Here is a 27,759-nt window from a genome sequence, read left to right on the forward strand (position 1 = left end):
GCAGCTGGTCGATGTTTCTCTCTCATCGATGTTTCTAGCTCTCTATCCCTCTCCTTTCCTCTCTGTAAAAAATCAATAAAAATATATTTCTTAAATGTAAGTAACAATTGGTAAATGGATGTATTTGAGTATAAAATTAAATAGTAACAAATAGACTAGCATAACATAGTTGTATGACTAGATATTTAACATTCTAATTTTATTCAAGCCAATTAATAAAACATAGCTGAAACTGGTTTGGCTCAGTGGATAGAGCGTAGGCCTGGGGACTGAAAGGTCCCTGGTTCGATTCCAGTCAAGGGCATGTACCTTGGCTGCGGGCACATCCCCTGTAGGAGGTGTGCAGGAGGCAGCTGATCGATGTTTCTCTCTCATCGATGCTTCTAACTCTCTAACCCTCTCTCTTCCTCTCTGTGAAAAATCAATAAAATATATTTATAAAAAGTAAAAGTAAATAAAAAGCACACAGAAACCAAAGTACTGTTCTAAAAGAACCTTTTAGATTAGATTCTCTAATCTTCCTTGGAGAATAATCAAGGCAATTATTTAATTTGGCATGTTTATTGCACATGCAACAATAGTCTCTCTTAAAAGACTACACAAGTCTATGTTGCATGTTGTACTAGAAATACCACCATTGAAAGTTTAGTGCTCCATTGCTGTTGGAAAATAATAAGATTTAGTTTATAAGTAGTTAACCTATTTGGAAAACTGTTCTTTAGGGGAAAACACAACTCACTCGCAGAGCTCTTTATCCCATTCCAAAGAATGGATGTTGAAAAGCATCGTCCTACTTGCATTTGTTACATCTGTACAGTGGACGCCTCCATTGATTCCTCCTGTCAGACACTAGACAGAATAAAAAGGACATGTTAAGTCTGTACTTATCTGCAATTCTATTTACATTTTGTTAAGGGCCATAATCAGCAGCCGGGCATATAAAGCACAATGACACATTTTAATTCCTTAATTTTCTAGTTTTCAGCAATGTCAAATAGAAATATAATGTGAGCTACATTTGTAATTTAAATTATTCTAGTAGCTACACTTGAAAAGCATAAAGAAGCAGGTGAAATTAATTTTCATACTACATATTTTATCTAACTCAATATATCCAAATATCCTTTCAACATAAAAAAAAGTATTACTGAGACATTGTACCCTTTTACTTTTATTTATATTACTAGAGGCCCAATGCATGAAATTTGTGCAAGAGTAGGACTTTCTTCCCCCAGCTGCTGGCACCAACTTCCCTCCGGCATCCAGGACCTGGGCTTCCCTAGCAGCCCCAGCTTCTCCAGAAGGTCGTCTGGTCTAATTAGCATATTATACTTTTATTATTATAGATTTTTTATTTTTTAAAATATATTTTTATTGATTTCATCATAGAGGAAGAGAAAGGGAGAGAAACATCAATAATGAGAGAGAATCACTAACTGGCTGCCTCCTTACAGAATCAAGCTCAAAACCCAGGCATGTGCCCAGACTGGGAATTGAAATGGGACTTCCTGGTTCATAGGTAGATGCTCAACCACTGAGCCACACCAGCTGGGCAAATTCTACCTTTTTTTTATATTAATTCTTTGAAATCCAATGTGTATTTTACTCTCACAGCACATCTCAATTCAGACTAGCCACATTTCAGGGCAAGTGGCTACCATATTAGCACAGAACTAGTTAGTTGATTAAAAAAATCACTTTTGTCTTCATCCTTTTATCTTTGGAAAATGCAGTGTCTTACTAAGTCTGGCAAAGTGAAATACATTGAAATGTCTGCCTCTCAGGATCTGACTAAACTCTGTGCTGCTGCTATTCTTTTTGGTTTGTTTTGGAGCAATTCTCATTGGGCTGTGCTTGCGCTGATGCAAGCACATTATCTTGAAAGTTTTAAACTCTAATGTTATAATACCCTTGGCCCAGAATGGAAAGCACTGATGCTTTTTTATTTTAATTCTTAAAAATGATTTAAATGTTTATCATTATTATTATTATTAATAATAATAATGCTGATTTCTTTTATGGGGAAGTAATGAGGTAAGAAAGGAATACTAGGCTCTAGCCAGGTTGGCTGTCTCAGTGGTTAGTGTGTCAGCCCTTGGATGGAAGGGCCTCTGGTTTGATTGATGTTGCAGGCCCTGGGTCGGGGGGGGGGGGGGGGGGCGCGCGCCACATTTGGGAAGCAACCAATTGTGTCTCTCCCTCTGCTTTCCACTCTAACTAAAAAGTAATGGAAGTGTCCTCGAGTGAGGATTAACAAAAAACAACAAAAAGAAAGGAATAAAAGTGGAGAAAGACATCATGGTGCGGGATATGCTTCCTTGAGTACCCTGCAGTTCACAGTTCCCAAATTGTGCTTCTATTTATCCATGTTGAGTTTAGGCAAAAAGAAATTTCCACTATGATTTTTCATATTACCACTTAATTCAATACAAGACAGACAGCTGTGTAATGTTGAAAGCAAATGATAAAAGTAGCCTAGGCATTTTATTATGTTAAATAATCATCTCTTCTAAGAAGTGCCTAGTGGAAAATTTTATGGTAGACAAGAGAAAAAGGCTACCTAAATTACTGATTACTAATTACCTAAATCACTTATTCTAAAGATAATACATGAGATGATTGGGTAATCATCCTCCATTTGTACTGATATAAAGCAAGAGGGAAAAGAAAGATGAAGTAAGCAAAAATGCCTCTCAAAGGAAGGCTGAAATGTTCTGCTATTTCTTCGGTGACTCTTCTGAATAAAAGTTGCCAACAGAAAAGTTTGAACTACTAATAGAAAACAGAAAGTAGGCAAGGCAGTTTTAAAAAGTGTCTTTAAATTTTTTCCGTACTTGCATCTACTGAAACATACCCAAATGAGCCATGAATCAATAGTCCCAAAAAGAGCTCTATCTTCTTCAACAGCCCTTTGAACTTTTTTCACGTTGTCCAGAAGCCAACGAACTTTGACGGCACTGAAGTAAGTGCTAAGTGGAAGGCCTGTTTTGGACTGAAAAGAATTGCAAATTAAATTCATAGCAGTTTAAAATAAAACAAAACGCCAAACCCCAAACCCCCACAAATCACAAAATATCCAGTTGCCCTAAATAGGCAACTCTATGCATGGTATTATGGGTAAAAGTACTCGATCTCCTGGCACAGGAAAGCATATTCATGAACAAAGATCAGTGATACGTTTGCAGTTCAAAGAGCATCCACGTAGCAAGGTAAAGAGAAAAGGAAATAACACAACACCCTGTAATCTAGACTTCTGCGATGACTTAGTCCAAAGCTTTGCTTTTTATTTTATATTCCATGAAAGTGATACTGAAACTATCGATAATGATGGGGTACTGTATATCAACATTATGTTGATGTGTATAAAATTTTACATTATAAATATATATTTACACACATTCATATTCAAATAATATAGTATAAAATTAGTGGAGAATAAGTAAAGCTCAAAGACACAGATTAAAGCAAAACAGAGCAGCTCTCTGTAAGAAAGTAGTTGCCTAGATTAGCGAATAAATTAAACAAAGAGGGAAAGTGAATCGAATTAAGGTTAAAGTGTAATAATAAAACACACATGGCTTATTAATCTTGAGAATGAATCAGGTCCAACTCTTATTTTTGTTTCCATATTAAATACCAAATTTTTATTAGTGGTTAAGAAAATACACACATCAAAATAATGCCAACTATCTTTTCCCTCCATATCCCTCCATATCCCATATTTCATTTATCACCTAACTACAAAAAGTGATATTTTTTCCTTCTTATTTCCTATGGATATGTTTGGTAAGGAAATTCAAACCAAAGGATTTAATACTTTAATGCAGCCTGTAAATTAAGAGTATTAACTTAGGGCTTCTAGCTTCCCTAGGAAAAAAAAATAGATAAATGATCAAACATGATGAAAGGAAATAATTTATGGGATTATTCTCCCACAAAACTAATAGTGAGGTACTATGCATTATCTCATTTTCATAACTTAGGTAGAAAGTGTAAAAATTGCTCAAAATAGCGTTAGAGAGAAAAACATGAATCCCTGGGAGTACAATGTACCTAAATATAAGGGTCAAGATTGGATAGGGTGAGAAAGAGAACAAAATAGAAAATGACAAGGGTATATTCAGGAGTAGCCAGAAGTTATTTGAGTGGGTGGGAGCAGGTAATGGTTGTTAAACTGCTCTAATTAATAGGAGTTTAACAAACTTTTATTTTTATTGTTGACACTATTACAGATATCACCATTCCCCCACTCTTTGTCCACCTCCACCCAACTTTCCCTCACTCCCCTTTCCCTCTGGCCATCAACACACTGGTCTGTGTGTATAGGCTATGCATGTTTGTTCTCTAATCTCTTCATCTTCTTTTATCCAATCCCCCCTCCCCTCTGAGAGCTGTCAATCTGTTCCATGCATCCTGAAATTAATAGAATTCGAACATCAGTTTTAAAACCAAGAACCACAAGAAGTTGTCACAAGGAAAAATTAAAAGGGATAAATAAAAAACAGAACTTCCTTTTGAATACTAGGGGAATCTGGTCTTGACCTTGCTAAGAAAATTGCCTGTTTCTAAAATTCTCTATCCATTTATCTGAAGAGAGATCAACCAACATAAGGACTGAAAACCAGGCCATTTTTCATTAGCCATATGCATATGAAGAGAGTGGAAGTGTTCAATAAAGAGGTCAATAGCCCAACTGGTGTGGCTCAGTGGTTGAGATATGGTTCATGAACCAAGAGGTCACCAGTTTGATTCTCCGCCAGGGCACATGTCTGGGTTTTGGGCTTAATCCTCAATGAGGGGTGTGCAGGAGGCAGCCAATCGATGTTTCTATTGCTCTATTCCTCTCCCTTCTCCTCTCTCTAAAAATCAATTACAAGATATATTTTAAAAATATTTAGTTTAAAAAAAAGGTCAATAAAATGACTCTGACCAGTGTGGCTCAGTTGGGTGGAGCTTTGTCCAGTACACCAAAAGAGGCCAGGTTTGATTACCGGTTGGGGCATGTACGGTTGGCAATCAATGTTTCTTTCTCACATGGAAGTTTCTCCCTCTCTCTGCCCTTCCTGCCTTAAAATCAATCTCTCTCTTTCTAAAATCAATAAAATGATCTTCTACTTTCTCTCTCTGAATCCATATGCCTAAACACTAAAAAGTGCCCAGAACTTTCTTTGATGGATAGTAGAAAACAAGAGGGATGGATTTCTTTTTACATATATATATATATATATATATATATATATATATATATATATATTATTGATTTTGTACAGAGAGGAAGGGAGAGAGATAGTTAGAAATAGAAACATCGATGAGAGAGAGTCATCGATCAGCTGCCTCTTGCACACCCCCTACTGGGGATATGGCCGCAACCAAGGTACATGCCTTTGACCGGAATCGAACCCGGGACCCTTCAGTTCGCAGGCCGACGCTCTATCCATTGAGCCAAACCGGTTTCGGCAAGAGGGATGGATTTCTTCAAAGGCACGGTTCAATTACAGGAAGCACACCTTGGGTAATATGGCTTAAACCACAGGGGTACTTTATAAACCCCTGCAGCCAACCAATCTTAGAATATTATGCCTCCAATCAATCACAAGGCAAGGCAGAAATGACTTGATTTGTCCTCAACTATCTGCAAAGCATACTCTATAAATTGTATCAAATAACTATTGCTCAGTAAGATGTAAGGCCCAAATAGTCCTTTTAAATGAGCATTTTTATAGTATACTTTTGAAGAGATCTCTTACCTTGATAAAGTTATTTCCTGGCATTCTTTTAGTAAGATTCTCAACGGTAGTCTGGGTTCTTAGATCAAGCCAAACTATAGATAAAAAAAATTAATATACATGAAAAACTTCACTAAAAACAAATCAGTTCTTAATCACTGTCAAGGACAGGAGACTGATTAGTTTCCATAAGCAATTAAAATGCTATAGCTTTCAAAAGACAGAAATTAGAAAATTAGAAATGAATGGGCATATTGTTAGAGGAGACTAAATTTAAGAGTGAGAATTTTAAGCTTTTATGCAAAATCACAAACCCAATTAGGAGAACAGTACAAACCTTAGGGTGCTTATTGCTTATTTTGTATCCATTTTGTAGAGAGAAAAAAAAACAAAAAAAAACAAAAAATGTTTTGGATATGGATTTTCTAAGCATACATGAGTGCAAGAGAAAATCTAAATGGTAATCAAGCTAGTTGCCAAGGCAGAATGCACAGCCCAGGATCACCATATTGTGTATAAAGCACATATGTTTGAAAACTTGGGAGCAATTTGTTACAGATTAGAGAACCTGATACGATTATCTAGGGGAAAATAAGATTGATTCTCTTATGTATGAAACTCTTAATCACATTAAATTCTTTCAAGGTGGACAAGAACCTGGAATCATTAAAAGAATTATTTCACCATTCTTTCTCCATGCTGGATTGTAAAAACACACACACACACAAAAACCCTCCATTGTAGCAGAACATTATTTTTAACTAAATAACTATCATTCAGTTTCTGATCCCCTATTAGAAAACATTTCTGTTCTGCTTCATGACAAAGGCTTGAGATAGAGAAAACATTAAATGATACAGACAGCGATTGTGAAAGGTAACCAATAGGATCGGCTGAGCTTTATTTGCCGGATTTAAGTTTTGTACTTGACTTTTATTAACTTTTAACGTGTTCGTGGTCACTAGGTATTTTTAGGCACTGACTGTGCTCTGATTACTCCCATGGTCTATTTAAAGGACACAAGGCAAGATTGTACAGGTTGGTCCACCACACCTTCAAACACTGATGGTTATTGTCTAGTTTGGGTCACCCGTCACTACTACTTCTTTCTCTTCATTTAAAAAAAACCAGTGAAATTCCGGTAGTGAATTTTAATCAATTATTTCTAATGACTTAAACTGTCATTTCCCTTGAGTACTGTCTGTGCTGGATTGACAGTGGCTACAGCAATCCCGGGGTTGAGATTTAAACCAGGAACTTCAGGACACTCTACTGGTTTCCACGGGTGTTAAAACGCAGCAAGCAAAGGCTTGTCACAACCAAGGAAATGGGAGCCAAAGAGGAAACGGGAGGCAAACACACAGCCTACAGATGACGTCTGCATTGGCTGCCCAGCACCCATTCATCTTTTTCCTGGGAGAAGTTATCTCCAATTCTCTTTAGGCAAGCACCCTTCTCTCATCCTCTGCCATGTGGTTTGCCTGAGATTCTACCCCACCTCCAGCAGACAGCACTCATGCCTGGGTTTTGAGAGGTCAAAACCCTTGTGTCCAGTATCCTGTCCAGACCCCAGCGGTAGGTTCAGAAGAGAGCCATGTGGTCTCATCAGCCACACTGAGATTTGTGCTCAGTATGCAGGAGTCCCTCTTCTCAGCTCAGATTGGCAGTGTGTAGCTGGGGCCTGCTGCCCTCCGGGAGAGAGAATTCAATCGGCCACATCTGGAGCCATCCCAGGAACAGACTTGTGGGGATCCGGGTGACTGAGTCTGGAATAAATCAGCACCTGAACTAAGCTACCCCGGGATTGCTGGTTCCATGAGCAAAATAATTACTTAAAATTTTTTTTCTTTCAGTGTGGCTGAGTTTTTTCTATTACTTGCACTGTGATTACTACAGCTATTAGCAGCAGCAGCATGGAGTTGGCAAGATGTGCCATGTCCAGGGAACAAGGGCAGTCCACTTTTCACACAGTGGACGTATTGTATGACTGACAAAGTGGATTTTCCTCATGGGGCAAGCAGGTATTAATGGCTCAATAGGAGTAATTGGGAAAAGTAGAGCAATTTGAAGGAAAAAGTATTAAACCTGGGAGTTAGAATTAATATCTTGACCCTCAGGGTTTTTTTGTTTGTTTGTTTGTTTTTGTTTTTTAAATATATTTTATTGATTTTTTACAGAGAGGAAGGGAGAGAGATAGAGAGCTAGAAATGTCGATGAGAGAACACCGACCAGCTGCCTCTTGCACACCCCCTACTGGGGATGTGCCCGCAACCTACGTACATGCCCTTGACCGGAATCGAACCTGGGACCTTTCAGTCCGCAGACCGATGCTCTACCGCTGAGCCAAACCGGTTTCGGCTCTCAGTTGTTTTTTTTAAACTACAGTGGGTTAGGGGTTTAAAAGCAATTTAATGAGCTTGGATGACCTATTTTAAAAAACGAAATAGGTTGGATTAGAGTTGAAAATATCAGAGCTCACTGAACTTGGTAGGATAAGTACTGGCTTGTGAAACTTTTGTTTTAGCTCTGTGGGTTTGCTGAATCATGATGCAAAATATATTTCTTGCCAAGGGAAATGAATGAGACATGAAAGCCATTGCTCTAAGCCTTTTGTTGAATGACTCAAAGCCTTCTAGATCAGCATTCTTCTGTATTTTAATGGATATAACAATCACTAGGGAGCTTAAAGATGACCCCAATACCCAGAAATTCTAGGATAATAGGCCTGGGAAGGTGGCACAGAAGTACACTTCTTGTGAGAAACACTGCTAGACTCCATAGCAGTTGTTCTTACTCAGAAAGCACACCAGAACTACCTGAAAAACTTGGAAATCACACATGAAGCCTCACCTTGCAGGATTCTGGTTGCAGGTCTAGGCAAGGAAGGCCCGAGTGTTTCTACTTTTGTCATAAACATCCCAGGTTCGCCGGGCCAGTGTTGCTCAGTGGTTGAGCATCAACCTATGAACCAGGAGGTTATGGTTCAATTCCCGGTCTGGGCACAAGCCTGGGTTTCAGGCTGGGTCCCCAGTAGGAGGTATGGAGGAGGCAGCCGATCAATGATTCGCTCATCATTGATGTTTCTATCTCTCTCTCTCTCCCTCTCTCTTCCTCACCTAAATCAATAAAAATATATATATTTATATTTTAAAAAACCAACACATCCCAGGTTCTTCAGTATTATACTAGAACTTGAGAACCTCTTCTCTAGGGCATGTTCTTTAGGATACTGGATTTGTTTCAGTCATTTATTAAAAAACAAAACTAAGACAGGTAATGATGATCAGGTAATTCCCAGGGTCTGTGACTCTGGTGCTCCTTGACAAGGAACACTTAAGTAACTGGGCACTTTACTCTTCATGTGAAAGCTTGAAGTATCCACAGTGGTATCCGAAGAATGTACTTCCTGTCCCCTCCCCCCACCAAAGAGTCAAAACACTGGGTGTGAAATCAGGAGATCCAAGTTCTATGTCTTCTGGCTTTGCCACCAAGAAGCTATGTGATCTGGATTTCCTAAATATAAAATAAGGCAGTTGAACTAGATGCTCTCGAAAATTCTGTAATCACAGAGGGCTGACCTAATATTTACTTTGTCTTTTTTTTTTTATGGCCCATGAGCTTAAGACAATTAGAATGCATACAATGAATTAGTAAGACTGCCCAAGAGAAAAGAAAATGTCAGTGGCTGATATACTACCACCAAGCAATTCACAAATGCTCCAAATTAATGAAATTAAGAACACACCAAAATTAGAGCTCATTAAAGAAGCTAAGATGGCAGAATTAGATTTGCAGAGGCAAGGACCCAAAGCCAAAGAGAGGACCCCAAGCTGGAAGTCTAAGCCCCTTGTGGAGGTCATTTCTGAGAATGATCAGAAGTGCCAGATCCAGATCCAGCGGCAGTGGTCAATTTCCCCCAGGATGCCTGAGTTGGAAGGCCGGGAAGTGAGCAACAGCCAGTGCACCAATACCTGAGGAAGGGCCAGCAGCTGGAACTGAAGAGCCAGAGGGAACAACGGCAACTGGATCTGAAGGGCCAGGAGAAACTGGAGCGGCTGGAGCATTAGGAGAAATAATGGCAATTCATGCTAGAGATGGCCAGATTCAAAATCTGTGTTCTCTTGTTGACCACTTAAGGAATGGGAGCTCATTCCCTTGGGCAAGTTCATCGGAATGAATGTTTTTCTACACATTTGAGTGCAGAAAAAGAAGAGACATAGGGTAGAAAGTGAACAAAAGCAGTCCAGTCAGAGTCTCTGGTTCAATGGCATTTCCATCGGGGCAAGACCAGGTGTAGACCCGTATTTTGCTCAGGAGGACTCTTCCCTACCTGGCCACAGAGCTGCGACCTAGTTGGAAAAGTGGCTCAGTTGGTTACTGGGGGCTCACCCAAACACTGAAAAGAAAAGGCTATGTGGTTTAGTGAGTGAGCACATCCCCAGTGGATGTTAGGAAGGGATGCTTAGGAAGTGTTCCCGTCTGTGTTGGGGCCATTCGCAAGAAGGGATGTAACGGCTGCTTTGGGAAGGCAGGTCCCCAAGAAAGCACTTCCCTGCTACAGTGGCAGGAAGTGAAAGGCCATCACCACAAAAATAGCATGTTCAGAGGGAACAGGAAATAGCTAAGTTCCAAAGTGATTTTTTTTTTTTTAAATGAGAAAAATAGTTGCTAGGGGGTCTGGAATATTATACAGCCTGTTACTAGAAGGCATTTCCCTTTAAACCAAGTAAATTGGATTTAAATGGTTCAGACCATCAAAGTTAAAAAAAAAAAGAACAATACAAAAAAAAACTCGGATGATGTGAAACTTTCATTTGTATCAAATAAAGCCACTTCTGGTATATCTGATAGATTTGATTTGTGCTGAAAAACAAAGTTTTAAGAGTGAAGAGAAATGCAGTTGCCTCAGTGCCCATGGACCAGGGTTAGCTTAGTGGTGTAGTAACAGCACAAAGGAAAAAGTTATTTTGAGAATATTTAGAAATTTGTGTTATTTTTGGTTAGCCATAACAATAGAAAGGAAAAGTACCTTAAGGGGGAAAAATACACTAGAGATAATCTAAATTATTTTGTTGACTAGAAGCAAAGGCAAATAATACATCTCATTTGAGATGGTCTGTCATGAAGAGCTAGTGGCCTGACAGGAAGTGAGAGGAATATGGGAGGCTCCAGCTTATGGAACACACCCTAAGCAAGGACTGCTGACAGCTACACAAAGTGTTATCGAGTTTCCCTCATAAGAGACACAATAGTAAACCAGATTTATTTGCCAGGTGTTACCGCTTGCCAAAAGTTAAGCTATTAATTAAGCTGGGTAAAAGGTCATTTGCAAAGAAGAGATTATATGATGACTGTCCTTGATTACATTTTTCAGAAATCAAATGAGGCCAAAGGGAAAATGGAGTGGGGGAGGGGATGAATTAAAATACATCGATGTATACGCCAGAACATGGGGGCTGAAACCTATGTCAGTGTTAGTTGTATAAATGCCGATGACTGAGACAAGTGTGTGACTCCGAGTAGGCTCTGCATTTCCCCTAAAACACGTGTCATGTATAAATCAATCTTTTCATCTGACATTCCTGGATTAGAAAGGCTATCAGCCAATTCAAATGAGTGGCCATATAGTCAGCCACACTGTTTTACATACCCTACATATACTAGGCACTGGTCTTTACTTCAACCCTATTAAACACTTTTAATTTCTCTAGTTTAGCTCCCAAGAGAACAGGCACAGAATGTAGTGAATGGAAAAGTCACCATTTGAACCCAGAGTCTGAATCCAGAATTAAATCTCTATGACATAGGTATAGCCAGGATGGCTTCATAGTAACAAACAGAACAAAACACTAAAGATTGGAGACTTCAAAGTCAAAATCTAATGCAGTTATTTTATTTTGCATTTTTAAAGTTTTAATTTTCTTGAATTTTTTTTTAAATATATTTTTTAATTTTTTTTTACAGAGAGGAAGGGAGAGGGAGAGTTAGAAACATTGATGAGAGAGAAATATCGATCAGCTGCCCCCTACACACCCCTTACTGCGGATGTGCCCTCAACCAAGGTACATGCCCTTGACCGGAATCGAACCTGGGACCCTTCAGTCCACAGCCGACCCTATCCACTGAGCCAAACCAGTCAGGGCTTAAAATTTTTTTTTAAGTTTAATATATTTTTATTGATTTCAGAGAGGAAGGGAGAGGGAGAGAAACATCAATGATGAGAGAGAATCACTGTGGGGTGTGCAGATCAGCTGCCTCCTGCACACCCCACATTGGGGATGGAGCCTGCAACCCAGGCATGTGCCCTGACCAGGAATCGAGCCATGACCTCCTTGTTCATAGGTCGATGCTCAACCACTGAGTCACAGCCGCTGGGCTAAATTTTATTTTTCAATTACAGTTTATATTCAATATTATTTTAATTCAGTTACTTTAAATATAAACTGGCCAGAGTTAAAGAATCCAATCATTGCAAAATATGCCAGTATTTCTTCATCCAGGATTGAAGGAGACAGAAGGCATTCAAAGAACTGTCATAAAAAACTTGAAATAATGAAAAATAGGTGATCTTGATACAGCTGGCTATTCTAGATTTTACAAAAGTAAAAAATCTTCAAAACAATAAAAATAAAACCACAGTTTTGTTGTTTAAGACCCACTGTACTTGAGTTTCAGTCGTTTGCCATCTATGGTTTTCTTTCATGCTGATACTTTGAAACATACCTCAATCCAGAAAAGATTAAAAAAATAAGCTCAAGGTTCTTTCAGATCTCAACAGATGATTACACAGGTTTAATAATTGCCCAGGGTTAACCAATATGTAAAAATTTAAAAAGGCAAAAAGGATGAGGCATGTTTAAAATTGCACACTCAGCCTAAAAAGTTGTGTGTCATAGGGAACTTTAAATCCAACATCTTACGAAAAATTGTTCGCAATACAATTTAAATAAGGAAAATTATTTCAGAGACAAATGCTTTTGTGGGTGGTTCTCTTTAATACATGGAAGGTCTTAAATCAGTAGTTCTTGCTTCCCTGAATATTAGTCCTTACTATGTTCTATCCTAGTTAGGCCAGAACATTTCACTGGTGGCATTAGTGAAATGTGCATATGAACACACTACATCTCATTGTTTCCAGACTTTCCCCACTCGGCATTGGAATCACTTGGATACCGTAGTTTTGTCTTTATCAATTTAGCCTGTGGTATATACATAAACCCAAAACCTTCTGTCAATAATATTTAGATATGTGTATGTAGACCACTATCAAGTTGATTTTAGAAGAAAAGGGCTTAGAAAAATAGCAGCGAGTGGGTTGGAGGGGACTCTTTGGAAAAGGATATTGATGAAAATAATGCTTAGAGGGAGAGAGAAAAGTACCAGAGGGACCAAAATAAGTGAAGACAGATGAGAGCAGCAGAAGGCCTGATTTAGATTCCAGACCACAAAGCTCCCTCTACCTCTGAGGCCATAATAGTAAATGGTTGCATCATGGCACAGTAACTGGAAGTAGTGATGCAAAGTGACACTTCCTCATTTTAGATACCACACCAATGTTTACGATGGTCAGAGAATGAACACACGAGTTCTAAAGGTATACGAAACTACTAACATGGGCCATCCGTCCGTCAATGGACCCATTTGAACTTTTTTATATGCCTATAATTGTATGTGATACAAAAGATGTCAGTATACAAACACACCTTTATTGCAAGCAAAAACAAATAGCCTTTCTCAGTCTTCAGTTTCTTCAGCAAATATATTTCATGCCCACTATCAATCAGTACCTGGAAATTCTCCTACTTCTGCTTACTTTTAAAAATTTTTGTTTCATCTTTAGGTCTCAGCATATGTTTATGTATGGCTTTCTGTATTCATCTTCCCTGGGGATCTAAGTGCTTCTTGATTCTGTGGCTTGATATCTTTCATCTTTTAAAAAAAACTTTAATATGTCTTTTTCCATTTCTTCTGGGACTCCAATTACAAATCCATTGAACCTCCTCACCTTACTCTATATTTCTCTTAGATTTTTTCTTCTTCTGTTTTTTCTAAACCTTTGTCTATCTGTTCTTCAGTTTGGATATTTACTTCTGATCCCTCTTCTGGTTCACTAATTCTAGAATTTCCACTTTTAATTTCTTAATATTTTTAAAATACATACATTTTATTGATTTCTTACAGAGAGGTAGGGAGAGGGAGAGAAAGTTAGAAACATTGATGAGGGAGAAACATCAATCAGCTGCCTCCTGCACACCCCCTACTTGGAATGTGCCCACAACCAAGGTACATGCCCTTGACCGAAATCAAACCTGGGACCCTTGAGTCCGCAGGCCGTCACTCTATCCAAACCGGTTAGGGCAAATTCCTAATTTTTTCTAATGTCATCCATCTTGTCAATTAATTGCTTGAATATGCTGATCATGATTATTTTACTTTAAAAAAAGTTTGCATTGACTTTTTTAAAGAGAAAGGAATGGAAAGTTAGAAACATTGACGAGAAACATGATTGGCTGCCTCCAGCATGGCCCCTACTGGGGCATCAAACTGAAACCTGGGCATGTGTCCTGACTGGGAATCAAAATGGTAACTAACCTCTTGGTGCCTGGGATGAGGCTCAATCCATTGAACCACACCAGCCAGATAATCACAATTATTTTAAAGTCTGGTAACTCCAATATCAGGATTTCCTATGGGTCTGTTTCTAATGTCACTTGCCTCTGTTGTTTTTAGTCACAAGTTGCTTTGTAAGCTTGACTATTCTTTTATAGAAAACTAGAAATTGTATATGAAAACTCTAAAAGGAAGTTAGATGAGGAGAATTAGCAACCTCAGAACATCTTAATCTAATCGGGGTTTTCAAGTTATCTGAATCTGGGCTTTAATTCCTATGAAGATTATTTTCAGTTCACCTTACTTCTAAGAGTGACCCTTCACAGTGCCAATCAGAAGTTTGTGATCTTACCAATATTTCTCCCACCACTGGCAGCCTCTGACTCCATCCTTTGCCTCACTAACTTCATAACCTATGACAGTGCTGCTTAGCCCTCAGATACTCCTTTCCGAATTCACAGATATCTCGAGCGACAACAAATGCCAGGCCCATCTCTCTGGGCTTTCCTTCTCTCCTGGACTCACAATTCCTCACTGCCTTGGTAGCTGTCCAGTCCTTCAGATAATTGTGTGTGTGTGTGTGTGTGTGTCCCACTTCTCTAGGTGTTCTCAACAGACGGGTGCATTTGAAATAACTCATTCCACCACTTTTGTCCCATTTTGCCCCATGTTGCCCAGGGCATGGTTTTCAGGCCCTCTCTATCTACAACAACTTCTATCTATCAAAATTAGAACAGAGGCTTTGGGGTTGGAGAGGTTTATGTTCAAACTGGCTTTACCTCTATACAGCATTGGATACGTTATATAGCTTTTCTATAATTAATTTAGAAAATAAGGCTAGTAAAATCTATTTCAGGGTCACTGAGATTAAATAACATGGGTTTAGCATAATCCCTAGTCAACAGCAATAGCAGTTAGCACTTATTGAACATCATTTTCACTGCTAGTTCTATTAAAATGCTTAGATAAGCCACTCTATGCTCGAATTTGATCAGTGTCTTCACTCTTTGGTGAAATAAGTATACATATTTTCACCTTCATAGATTTTTACACTGTCCTTCAATACTCCCTTTTACTAATGTAACTCAAATACATTCATCCAGGCCTAAAATGGAGTTCAACCTTCCCCAAAGATATGCCAAAAATTCAAAATCCATACTAACATGTACTTGCTCATTTTTCTTCAATTTAGCAAAACGCAATTATCAACTATTCCCTAATTTTGTTAGTCTCTTTCCAAACTAGATTCTAAAGTGCTTACAAAAACAGCCAATAAGTCCTGTCCTCAATAAACGTGCAAGAAGTTCTCAAAGCATGCATTTGGTTCAGTGTGGAGAAAAAGATCTTCATATTTCATAATTATGGTTGGAATTAATCCTCTAAATCACAGAGAACAGGGGAGGGGTGCAGAGGGACACAGGTAGAAGACAAGGAAATGAGTAAACAAGCACATCACAAACGAAGCTTTTCTGGTAAAATATTTACTTGAAATCCTTCACTATAAGCATAACTTCAACTAACCCAGTTGCATTATTTTAAAATGACAACTCAAAGTACAAAGTTGCACTTTTACAATTCAAGTTTAGAGTTTAACGGGAACATTCTGGCTCCTTTGAGTAGGCACTTCCTTTCACTAGGAGAACAAAACAAAACAAAACAAACAAACAAACAAAAAAGGAAAACCCTCACTAGTTCAAGAAGTTGGCTAAAATTGATCTGTGAAAAAATACTGTCTTAGGCACTAGTCATTAGAATGGTAATACCCTGCTTTACTTATAGTCAGAATGAGCTGCTTATAAGGACAAAATAAACACGTAAAAGATGTACTTTTGAGTAATAGGAGCTTTGACTGCAATTCTTTGAGAGTTTTTGAGTATTTTTTAAAAATCATAAGCACAGAAGACATACTAAATGTTTTTCTTATAGCATAGTAACATTAAATGCCTCATTTTTTTTAAACTTATTTCCAGAAGATTCATGCTACTCTTCACCAGGCAACTTTTTAGTATATTTTCTGTTTATCACTTTCTTCCAATTAATACTAAAGTAGCTATTGTATATTACTAAAGTCACTGTAAAGTAAAAATAGCTCACTCTAGAAATCATCCCATCTCTGACAATTTTTGCCTCCGTTCCCCACCCCACACACTGGTATTTTATTGACAAAAACCGTGCTTTGCTAATTGTGACAGAATTATGCCTTTTACTGATTATATATTTAGAAAGAAATTTTCCTTTTTGCAAGTGACATAATCATTCAGTGCTCGATTGTCATGTTGACATGATGCTAAAATATACTCATGATCATTTACATTTAATAAGACGTGATATCTAATGGTGGTATACTTGAGATTTTTGAGTTTTTGAACTCCTACTGAAACAGCCTAGTTTGTAGCAAAGTGAGCTAAGGTTTTGATTTTCATAACCTCAGAGGAATCTATTGAAATTCCTCTAGGTGGGAAGACCCAAGTACGAAAATGCTTTCTAGAGATAGAACTATGAACGCTTGTAATTTTGATGTTTTAGGGGAGGAGGAGGAGTAGAGATCTCTTTAGGTGTCAGAAACAGCAGGGATTATAAAACAGTTCTGGCAACATCAACCCATTTGTATAATACAAATAAATCAGAAAATGGGAAAAGGAGTTAATTCAAGATGTGAATCAATAGCTAAAAATGGTGTATATGTATCACAATAATTTTCTTAGAGGACTCTTCTGCCATTCCATCCAATTATAGGAACCATGACCACATGCTTTTTTAGCCGGATAGTTTAGTATGACAACATTTGCAAGTGGAGAAAGGCCTTTTGTTTGACATCCATGCACAACAGCTTACCTACAGCATTGTAGAGCGGCTCTCCAGTTATTTTGTCCCAGACCACAGTGGTTTCCCTCTGGTTACTGACACCAATAGCTTTAAAGAGAAAGTTAAACAGAAGGGAACAGAAATTAAACAAGAAGAAAACGACTTCAGAATTGTTTTTTGTGTTTTTTTTTTAAACAGGTTAAATAGGCACGACTAAACACAATTCAAAAAATATCTGGAACAACAACAAAAATATCTGGAACATTTATAATGGTGTTGAATTTCTTTTCTTTAAGTGGCCCCAGGAAAAGTGAACACCCAATGTCAAGTGTTTCTTTTTATTGTTACAGACTCCTTCCTGCTTCATTCCCAGCACAAGATGATATGAACCCAGATCAATATCCAGATGAAATGCTTCCAGGTTGCCTTAAAAAGGGGAATGCAGTAACATTCCAAATTTACAATACCCAATTTATTATTCTAAGGAAAACAACAGTCACCTCATTCATTTATTTACTAACTGATACAAGAAATTTCCGTGTGTGTGTGTGTGTGTGTGTGTGTGTGTGTGTGTGTGTGTACACACATCTTCATTTTAAGAAAATAGCCACAGATAAGATCCCCCATGCTGGGCAAATGCACATTATGGTTACTTGAAATTCAATCTTACTTGTCTTTTAATAATATAATATGGAACATATGAGTTTTATTTAGCATAAAGACAATATGTGATGGCATTTACATTATACTGTCCCACAGTTACAACTCAAGTGCTATAATTACAGTAAGTTACTATAAAATACAAATCTATACCATCTTTTTCAATTCAGCTTAATCAGAGGTTCTCAGTTTTGATTGTACATTGGAATCAGCTGCAGAGCTTTTAAGACATACCAATACTCAGACCCTGACCCAAACGTCTGGATTTAACTGATCTAGGGGGGAATCTGAGCATTAATATTTTTTCTTAACATTCCCCAGGTGATTCTACTGTACAACCCAGGTTGAACTCACTGGGCTATATATATATATATATATATATATATATATATATATATATATATATCGAGCTCTTTTTATTTAAGTGTATTTTCTTTCAATATCTTTTATTGATTTTTTACAGAGAGAAAGGGAGAGAAATAGAGAATTAGAAACATCGATGAGAGAGAGTCATCGATCAGCTGCCTCTTGCACACCCCCTACTGGGGATGTGCCCGCAACCAAGGTACATGCGCTTGACTGGAATCGAACCTGGGACCCTTCTATCCACTGAGCCAAACTGGTTTCGGCTGAACACCTTTTCTAAAGGGACAAAGATGAATGAGATTCTACTCTAAGGAAGAGATTTGGTTGTTTTTTGTTTTGTTTTGTTTTTTTAATAGAAGGCACAAATTTTTATAGGACTTAAGAGCAAGGAGAATGGGGAGCAAGGCTGGGCATCAATGGGACATGGTTCTGATCCTCTTAGTGACAAGAGAGGATGAGATTAATACACAGATGGAGGGAGGAGCCTCAAGTAGGGCAGAAGGCTATGGTTATTTGCTCAAAAATGGGACCTAGAAGAAGCTGAATCACAAGTTTGGGGCACTATTCAGTAGAGATTAGGCTCTGAAGCCAGACTGCTGGGGTTGAAAGTCTAATTCCTCTGCTTCCCAGCAGCATGACCGTGGGTCTGTTTCATTTTCTGTAAAATGAACACAGTAGTTCCCACCTTACAGGGCTTGCATGTTAAAACAGTGCCTGGCACATAGTAAGCACTCAATGTTACTTACTGCTACTATTCATTGTCATCATTATTGAGGAGAGTGGATTAAGAAAATGGGGACTAGCCAAAGCAGGAGTGAATTCCCGATAGTACAATGAGTACAACAGAGACTAGAGACCTCAGTGGGACCTCGGCCACAGGCTGCTAAAGTGTAATACTGTGGCCATACCGGTTTGGCTCAGTGGTTAGATTGTAGGCCTGCGGACTGAGGGGTCCTGGGTTCGATTCCGGGCAAGGGCATGTATCTTGGTTGTGGGCACATCCCCAGTAGGGGGTGTGCAGGAGGAGGCTGATGGATGTTTCTCTCTCATAGATGTTTCTAACTCTCTATCCCTTTCCCTTCCTCTCTGTGAAAAATCAATAAAATATATTTAAAAATAAGTAAAGTGTAGTACTGTGAATGTGACAACTTCACAATGGTGGCTAGGAATGAATTCATGGTCTACTAAAATCTCCCACTGCTCCCCACTACGGACTGGCTGCTCCCTTAGCCACAATCTATGAGCCACTATTCTATGTCCCTCATATCTCTCCCTTCCTCTCTGAAATAAAAATATATTTAAAAAAAATAAAATTAAAACAGAAGGTTTGTGAGGTTATCAGTGTGGCTTAGGAAAAAGAGCACCGGACCATAAGACAGGGAGCTGTGCTTTAATGTCATCTACCACTACGCAGCCACATGACCTGCAATAAGTCGCATTCATTGGCTCATTCTAACTTGATTCAGAATGTAATCTGGAGCTATTTCCATTTGATTCGTTGGTTATAGGTTCCTCCCTGACCACTCCTTTTCCCTCTATCTTAATTCCTTTGTGCCAAGTAAAATAGTTTTTCTTACAAAGTCCAGAGAAACAGCTTCCCTACAAAGTCCAGTGAAATAGCTTCTCATACCCAGCCAGCGTGGCTCAGTGGTTGAGAGTCGACCTGTGAACCAAGAGGTCATGGCTCGATTCTGGTCAGGGCACATGCCCAGGTTGTGGGCTCAATCCCCAGTAGGGGGGCAGGTGGGAAGCAGCTGATCAATGACTTTCTCTCATCATTGATGTTTCTCTCTCTCCCTTCCTCTCTGAAATAAAGATATATTTTAAAAAAATAAAATTAAAACGGAAGGTTTGTGAGATTATCAGTGTTGCTTACGAAAAAGAGCACCGGACCATAAGACAGGGAGCTGTGCTTTAATGTCATCTACCACTACGCAGCCACATGACCTGCAATAAGTCGCTTTCCCTCATTTGTAGCTAGAGATCTTGGTAACCAAAGATCCTTTAAGCATTAGCATTCTGTGATGAATATATTGTTCTATATAGGCAAGCAAAAGCTTTGTCCTTGGCAGAGCCAATTAATAAATTATCTGGCGGGGGTTGGGGAAGGGGCGTTGAACACAACTGGCTTGGTATGGAGGGGCCTGTGGGACATTCCCTTCCGTGACTATAGGCTGGTAGTGCCGAGAAGAAAGTGCTGGGTCACTTTGGCTCAGCTATGGGTTTCACCCTGGCCAGACAGCAGTGTAGAGCAAATAGCAGCATGTTCAGTGTTCTTCCAGATCAGTTGCTGCAAGTGAAAGACAAGTCACTTGGCCTGGAGTTGCATGTCATCTTCACATACATCACAAATAAGAGAAAAGGGAATGGTATCTGAGTGGGTATAGAAGGCCAGTAAGCCCTAGCGGGTTTGGTTCAGTGGATAGTGTTGGCCTGCAGACTGAAAGGTCCCAGGTATGATTCCAGTCAAGGACATGGACCTAGGTTGCAGGCTTGATCGCTGGCCCTGGTCAGGGTGCATGAAGAAAGCAACCAATCAATGTGTTTCTCTCACATGGATGTTTTTCTCACTGTCTGTCTTCCTCCCTTGCACTCTCTCTAAAATTTAATGGGAAAATGTCCTCTCAAGTGAGGATTAACAAAATAAATAATAATAAAAGCAAAAAACAGAGGGCCACTAAGTTGCCTACCTTACCTTTAAAGGAGGTAGAATGGTATCAAAACCATGGCTAACCGCCCTGGAATCTACATCCAGTGCATGACCAACTATGTGATTTTGAATGTTTTGACATCAGAGTGTGCTGCTGGATGCCTCTTATATGTTCACCCTGTTTTGACTGTGAAAGCTGAGAACAATTCAAGAAAGCAACCAACAATCATTTCAATGCACAACTCATCTGAAACTTGATGAATGCAACTCTAAAAAGTCTGAAACACTGCCATTTAGAGGGATAAAATATTTTTAAAATGTCACCAGTCATGGCTCAGTGGTTGAGCATCGACCTATGAATCAGGAGGTCCTAGTTAGGACATATGCCCAGATTGCAGGCTAGATCCCCAGTGAGGCATGCACGAGGCAGCCCATCAATGATTCTCTCCCTTCACTGATGTGTCTATTTCTCTGTTCCTCTCCCTTCCTCTCTGTAAATATTAAACTATATTTTAACAAAATAGCAAATCTACACAAGGGTGTTGGTTTCTCTTTAAAAAGTCTACATTAACAGAAATAACTATCTCATTGTTACAACTTTCCATTAATATGTAATTATTGATTATTGGACTCATGTTTCCTCCACTTGACTGTTAGCTGCACAACACTATTTGTGTCCCATTGTTTCCCTAGCATACCCAGCACATAGTAGGCACTCTATAGGTTTGCTGAATAAATGGTTTGATTATGTTTGTCTTTTTTAGTGAGTTTTTAAAATATAACAATAGGGGAAAATCTGAAAAAAAATCAGTTTCATCTCAAGAATACTGGTAAATCTCAGTGCCAAGAAAGATGTGAATCTCAAGACACTGCCATCACCAATGGATGATTTCACCCACCTTGAGCTGATGGAGAAAAAACAGCCCTTGAATGAACTTGAAAAGTTTAAATTACAAAGATATGGTGATTACCACATTATGTTCTGCCCTTTATACTACTTTGTCAATTTTGGATGACTAGGCTATTTTTCTTCTCACTGTATAAATGATGCAAACCCAAACTTAGATAGTTTTTATATTAAAACTACTAGGAATTAAGAGATCTGAAATAGTCTAACACTCTCAAACCAATATTTTTAGGGAGATTTTACAAGCAAAGTATTTTTATTTCAAACAACCCCCACTCCCTCTATTGCTCCTCATTCTAATCTTTCTCCTCAAGAAAAGGCATTCCTATCTACTAGGAGCTCTGGCAAAAATCCAAGCATATTTTTAATGGATTTTTTTTCAATATATTTTATTGATTTTTTTTTTTTTTTTTACAGAGAGGAAGGGAGATAGTTAGAAACATTGATGAGAGAAACATGAATCAGCTGCCTCCTGCACCCCCCCACCCCCACTGGGGATGTGCCCACAACCAAGACACATGTCCTTGACCAGAATCAAACCTGGGACCCTTCAGTCCGCAGGCCGATGCTCTATCCACTGAGCCAAACATCATTTTTGACCCATCTTCCCCCATCCTCTCTGTACTACTCTGACAGCTAATCCATCAAGAAGTTCTGGCCCTTTCTCCCCGCCCTCACTGCCATCTTCCTTTTTCTCAAAACTTCCACAGCAACCTCTACTGTGGTCTTCCTGTATCCGACTTAGGCCTTTACCATCCACTCTCCACATGGCTTCACACAGCAGTCAGGAAGTTGTCTTTAAACCACAAATCAGATCCTGTCATCCCTTGAAACCTTTTCATTGCTCTCTGTGATACTAAGAATAACATCCAAGCCCTAGCCGGTTTGGTTCAGTGGATAGTGTCGACCTACAGACTGAAGGGTCATGGGAATTTGATTCAGGTCAAGGGCACCTTCCTTGGTTGCAGGCTAGATCCTGGCCTCTCCATCAGGGCGCATATAAGAGGCAACCAATTGATATGTCCCTCTCACATACATCAATGTTTTCCTCTTTCTATCTATTGCCCTCCCTTCCACTTTCTCTAACAATCAATGGAAAAATAGCCTCTTATGAGGAAAGGGTAACATCCAAACTCCTAAGTGGTACTACAAAGCCCTAGCTCCTTCCCTGGTTTCAACTGCTATTGAAACCTCTTACCTATGTACCCACCCTCACCCCTCACCCATCTTTCACTCTACTTTTGACATGCTGGCTTTCTTTCTGATCCAGAAATGTGCCACAAGCTTATTCTTACCTCAGGATCTTTGCATGTGCTGCTTCCTTTTCCTCAACTACTCTTTCCCCAAATATTGGCATGGCTGGCCCCATTTGGCTTTTGAGACCTCAGTAACAGTATCATCTCCTCAAAGAGGCATTCTTTGGCCAACCAATCTAAAGTAAGCCTCTCTAGGCACACCCTACCATAGAACTCAGTTTCATTTTCTGCATGGAACCTATCAATATTGAAATTAGCTTGTATTTGTCTGCTCTTATTGTTGATGTCAAAACCTGTCTTCCCCCCAAACCACCCCCCCCCCAAAAAAAAAGCTTCATGAGAACAGGGACCTGCTTGGCACTGGATAGATACTCAATTATGCACCAAGTAAATGAATGAATGAATAGATTTTATTGAGATAATCATACCATGGAGAGAAATATTCTATTAAAAATACCTTTTATGTTGGAAATGTCAATATTGAGTTGTTCAAGTTTCTCACATGTTTTCTCTATACACTCATAGACAGACATCAGAATTTCCTTAGGATCTTGTTCCACCCATCTTTGAACAAAAGAATGCATTTGGTTAGTCCACAAGAAAGCAAAACATTTATATCTCTAGAAATGTTCACTTCAGAGAGTGTGGCTGTTGTATAAAGTAAAATCAGATGAGCAAAGCAAAGCATATTCAATAATCTAAAGAAACAATTTAAAGAAAAGCCTATTTTACGTCCCTTACGTTTTTATTAGTCTTCATATAGTAATCAATCATTTGAAAGGAAGCAAGTAATAACAGGTCACAAAATTCCAAATATTCTATCTATTTTAAAATTATTTTTTCAAATCCAGTAAGAAATTAGTTCCCCAATTCTTTATATCCCATGGGTTTGATACATTGATAAAACTATCTGCATGTTTCACTAGTCACTATTCCTTTCTTTCTTTAGTTATTTCTAAGTAGATTGATATCTACCTCTCAAAAGAAATTCTGAAAAGTCAAATAAGTATACTAATCTATTTTGCCATTTTTTCCCCCTCAAAATGTTTTGTTAGTATTTTGGGGGAAATTGTAAATGTTTTCTAATAACTATTTCAAGTAGACAAGCAATTGTCCAAGTTTTCAGACCCAATCCCAGTGCAATTTTGGTAAGGAACCAGGGCCTCAGAAGGCTGAAAGGCTCATAATAAATGCTGAAGCATGCCCTAGCAGCTAGGGGCCTAGCTGGTTTGGCTCAGGGGATAGAGCATTGGCCTGCAGACTGAAGGGTCCATCAGGGGCATGTGTCTGGGTTGCAGGATCAATACCCAGTAGAGGACGTGCAGGAGGCAGCCAATCAATGATTCTCTCTTATCATTGATTTTTTTTCTATCTCTCTCTCCCTCTTCCTCTCTGAAATCATTAACGATATATTTTTTTAAAATAAAAATAAATGATGAGGCAGAGAAACCTGGGAGAAACATATGGCGACTGAGGAAACCCCAAAAACAGAAATGACACAAGCTACAAGAATCCTACCCTAGGATCAGCAAGTAGCAAGAGTTCCAAATGTCTTTCTTCTCTGCCTTCCTCAAGCCGTCCTAGCTTTCCTGAGCTTTGAGTTCTTGTCTCTAAACTCTTTTTCCAGAAACCCAATCTCTCAACATATTTCTAATTTTCATCCCTCCAAGACACATGTATCCTCTCTCCAAATTGTACTGGGATCAGGCCTGCGGAAAGTCACTCTATTGCAGCTAACCTATCAACAGCTTTTATTACTAAACAAAGGAATTCTTTAAAACAGAAAAAAGTCATAGAAAGAAATTATAAAATATGGTAGGACACCAATCTTTTCTCTTTCTTAAATTGAAGGAAACTTTATAGTGAAATGAACAGATCTAAAGTGCACAATTTGTTGAGTTTTAACAAATGTATATAACTCATCTAACCAATACCCAAGTCAAAATATGGGATGTTTCTATCATTCTAGAAATTCTTTCATGGCTCTCTTATGTCAATCACAGTTTTAGATTTGTCATTCTAAATTAGTTTAGCCTCTTGACTTTTTAATATAGCCATGCTGCATGCATTCTTTCATGTACAGCCTTTTCCACTTTCCATGATATCAACAAGATTTATCTATGCTGTAGCATGTATCAGTTCACTGCTTAAAAAGTGCTGAACAGCCGAAACCGGTTTGGCTCAGTGGTAGAGCGTCGGTCTGCGGACTGAAAGGTCCTGGGTTCGATTCCGGTCAAAGGCATGTACATTGGTTGCAGTCACATCCCCAGTAGGGGGTGTGTAAGAGGCAGCTGGTCGATGTTTCTCTCTCATCGACGTTTCTAGCTCTCTATCCCCCTCTCCTCCTCTCTGTAAAAAATCAATAAAATATATATATTTTTTAAAAAGTGCTGAACAGTATTTCATTGTCACCCATTCCACTGATGACAGACACTTGGGTTGCTTTTGGGTTATTATGAATAAATCATCTATAAGTCTTTCTTTAGACATATGCTTTCAATTGCTCTTGGATTAAATCCTCCTAAGGTTGCAATGCTACAGAAGTATGGTTAATTTTATAAGAAACTGCCACACAATTTTTCAAAGTGGCTGTATCATACATATCATAACATTTTAAACTAGCCATTTTCAACCTTTTTCATCTCATGGCACACATAAACTAATAACTAAAATTCCACAGCACGCCAAAAAATATTTTTGCCAATCTGACAAAAAAAAAAAAAAATTAGGTATGATTTTGATTCATTTACACAGGACAGCTATTATTGTGTTGGCTGCTGTCATTTTTTTAAATTTGACAATCTAAGGGAAAAGAGGTCAGTGCCATTAACTAGTCAGGTATTTCATGTTTTAAAAATTCTTGTAGCCAAAACCGGTTTGGCTCAATGGATAGAGCGTCGGCTTGGGGACTGAAGGGTCCCGGGTTCGATTCCGGTCAAGGGCATGTACCTTGGTTGCGGGCATATCCCCAGGTAGGGGGTGTGCAAGAGGCAGCTGATCGATGACTCTCTCTCATCGATGTTTCTAACTATCTCTCTCCCTTCCTCTCTGTACAAAATCAATAAAATAAAAGAAATAAATTTTTTTTTTAAAAATTCTTGTAGCACACAGGTTGAAAATGGCCGTTTAAAATAATATACTCAACATTCTATTTAATCACAATTACTACATATGAACATTACTATAAAAAAGGACAATTTTGGTATGATATGTGAGTGCTTTTTAGAAAAACATATCTTTATTTAAGAAAAACACACACTGTAAAGAGCAAACAGTAGTTGGGCAATGATGCAGACCCAGAATTAAATGACTTCAAAGTTAATGTAGGATTTCTAATATTTAATACATCGTTGCTTTATTACTTTTATCATCCACTTCTTTTCTGTTGCTTAATTCCTAAATCATCAAATACCCAGATATTTTGCTGAGCTATCCCATTTTTGTTCATTTTCCTGACTAATAGCTATCCCATCCCTCAAGTCTTCTTAGAAAGGTGTTTGGTCAAGTTTCTTTAAAAAGCCCCTGGGCAGGTGGGGTGAGATGGCCTAAGAAATGTGATATATGTTTACATAGTAAATTAGGAAACGTACCCTTCTCTTGGAAACTCTTGTTTTATTTCCACTTGATGATGACTAAGTAGTTCGGCTGTTTTTGAATTGAAAACCTGAAAAATATATTGCAATACTGTGTTCAAAACGCAGGCAAAGAGCAAAGGTGTTTCAAGTTATTCAGCAACTGAAGTTCTTATTTACTAATAGAAAAAGCCCCAGATGAAATACCATATAATGTCCTACTTTCTCTCCAGCTAGAAACATAAAAGTTGTACGGTAGCTTCAGAAATAACTTCCGTTTATATAAATAAAAACCTATGGAAGATAAAGCTAAAGAGGCAATTACTTATTTTTAAAAAAACAAAAATGGCTCCAGATGTAGGAGCTGACCAATTACTTAATAGTAAAGATTTTTTTTTTAGAATAATAAAACCAAGAATAAAAGAGCTGGCAAAACGCTGATAGTGATGGTGTGAATGGTCCATTTAGCGTCCACCTTGGATGTGGAGACAGAAAGAAGAGTCACAGATGCCTGAGCAGGGAATCGTACTGTGGGAATTTCTTTGAAGGGAAGTGCAGCAAATACATCCAGCTCTTATAATAGACAAATAGAAGTGTATCCTGGCAACCAGCTGAGGGCTCTCTGTGACATACTTGTCACGAATTGCTGACCCTTGATATAAAACAGCAAAACCCAAGGGATGAAAGCTGACTAAAAAAAAAGGCTTTACAATGTTCCACAATTATAATACTACCGAAACACTTAAAAAAAAAACTTAGCAAACTTTTTTCATCTACTGTTGACCCATGAATAATGCCCCTCCTCCATGTATAAGTACATGGGAAATCCATGTATAAGTACACCCACATAGTTGGATTCCCAACCACAGAGTGGACCATTGAACAACGCAGGTTTGAACACTGCAGGTTCATTGAACTTCTGCCACTTTAAAATAAATCCGTGTTCCCCCCTCTGGAAATCAATAAATGTGCTGTGTTGTTGTGTTGTCTGTGGTGGGTGTTGACTATCCCTCCATCAGAGTGACAGCCTCTACCCGGCACCCAGCTTTTGAATCTAAAGATAATAATTAATAAATAAATAAATAGATAGATAGATAAAATAAATCCGTGTTGTTCAGGAGTCAACTGTATATTGTTTTCACCTATCCTCGAGTACCAAAAAGTACTTAGTCTTTCAGAGTAAGGATTCATAGTTGCATTCAAGTTA

The 27,759-nt window shown here is 38.5% G+C and overlaps 1 protein-coding gene across 14 annotated transcripts in view; it reads right to left on the bottom strand.

The window, feature by feature from the left end:
* Positions 1–27,759, bottom strand: part of GK (glycerol kinase) — a 68,994-nt gene that overhangs the window by 29,251 nt on the left and 11,984 nt on the right. For 8 of the 14 annotated variants that reach the window (XR_014793693.1, XM_084869624.1, XM_084869617.1 and 5 more), the window contains exons 2-8: positions 26,571–26,644; positions 23,438–23,544; positions 17,172–17,249; positions 9,698–9,781; positions 5,748–5,821; positions 2,855–2,992; positions 740–849 (exon numbers count right to left, since the gene is read on the bottom strand). Coding sequence is in view for 13 of the 14 variants with exons in the window: in XM_084869624.1 (XP_084725750.1) it covers positions 740–849; positions 2,855–2,992; positions 5,748–5,821; positions 9,698–9,781; positions 17,172–17,249; positions 23,438–23,544; positions 26,571–26,644 (665 nt within the window). In the remaining variant the exon portion in view is untranslated. The remainder of the gene's footprint in view (positions 1–739; positions 850–2,854; positions 2,993–5,747; positions 5,822–9,697; positions 9,782–17,171; positions 17,250–23,437; positions 23,545–26,570; positions 26,645–27,759) is intronic. The other 6 variants (XM_084869621.1, XM_084869620.1, XM_084869618.1 and 3 more) reach the window with 1 other exon arrangement.

Source organism: Pipistrellus hanaki (genome assembly GCF_964339955.1).
Source record: "Pipistrellus hanaki genome assembly, chromosome: X".
Lineage (NCBI taxonomy): Eukaryota > Metazoa > Chordata > Mammalia > Chiroptera > Vespertilionidae > Pipistrellus > Pipistrellus hanaki.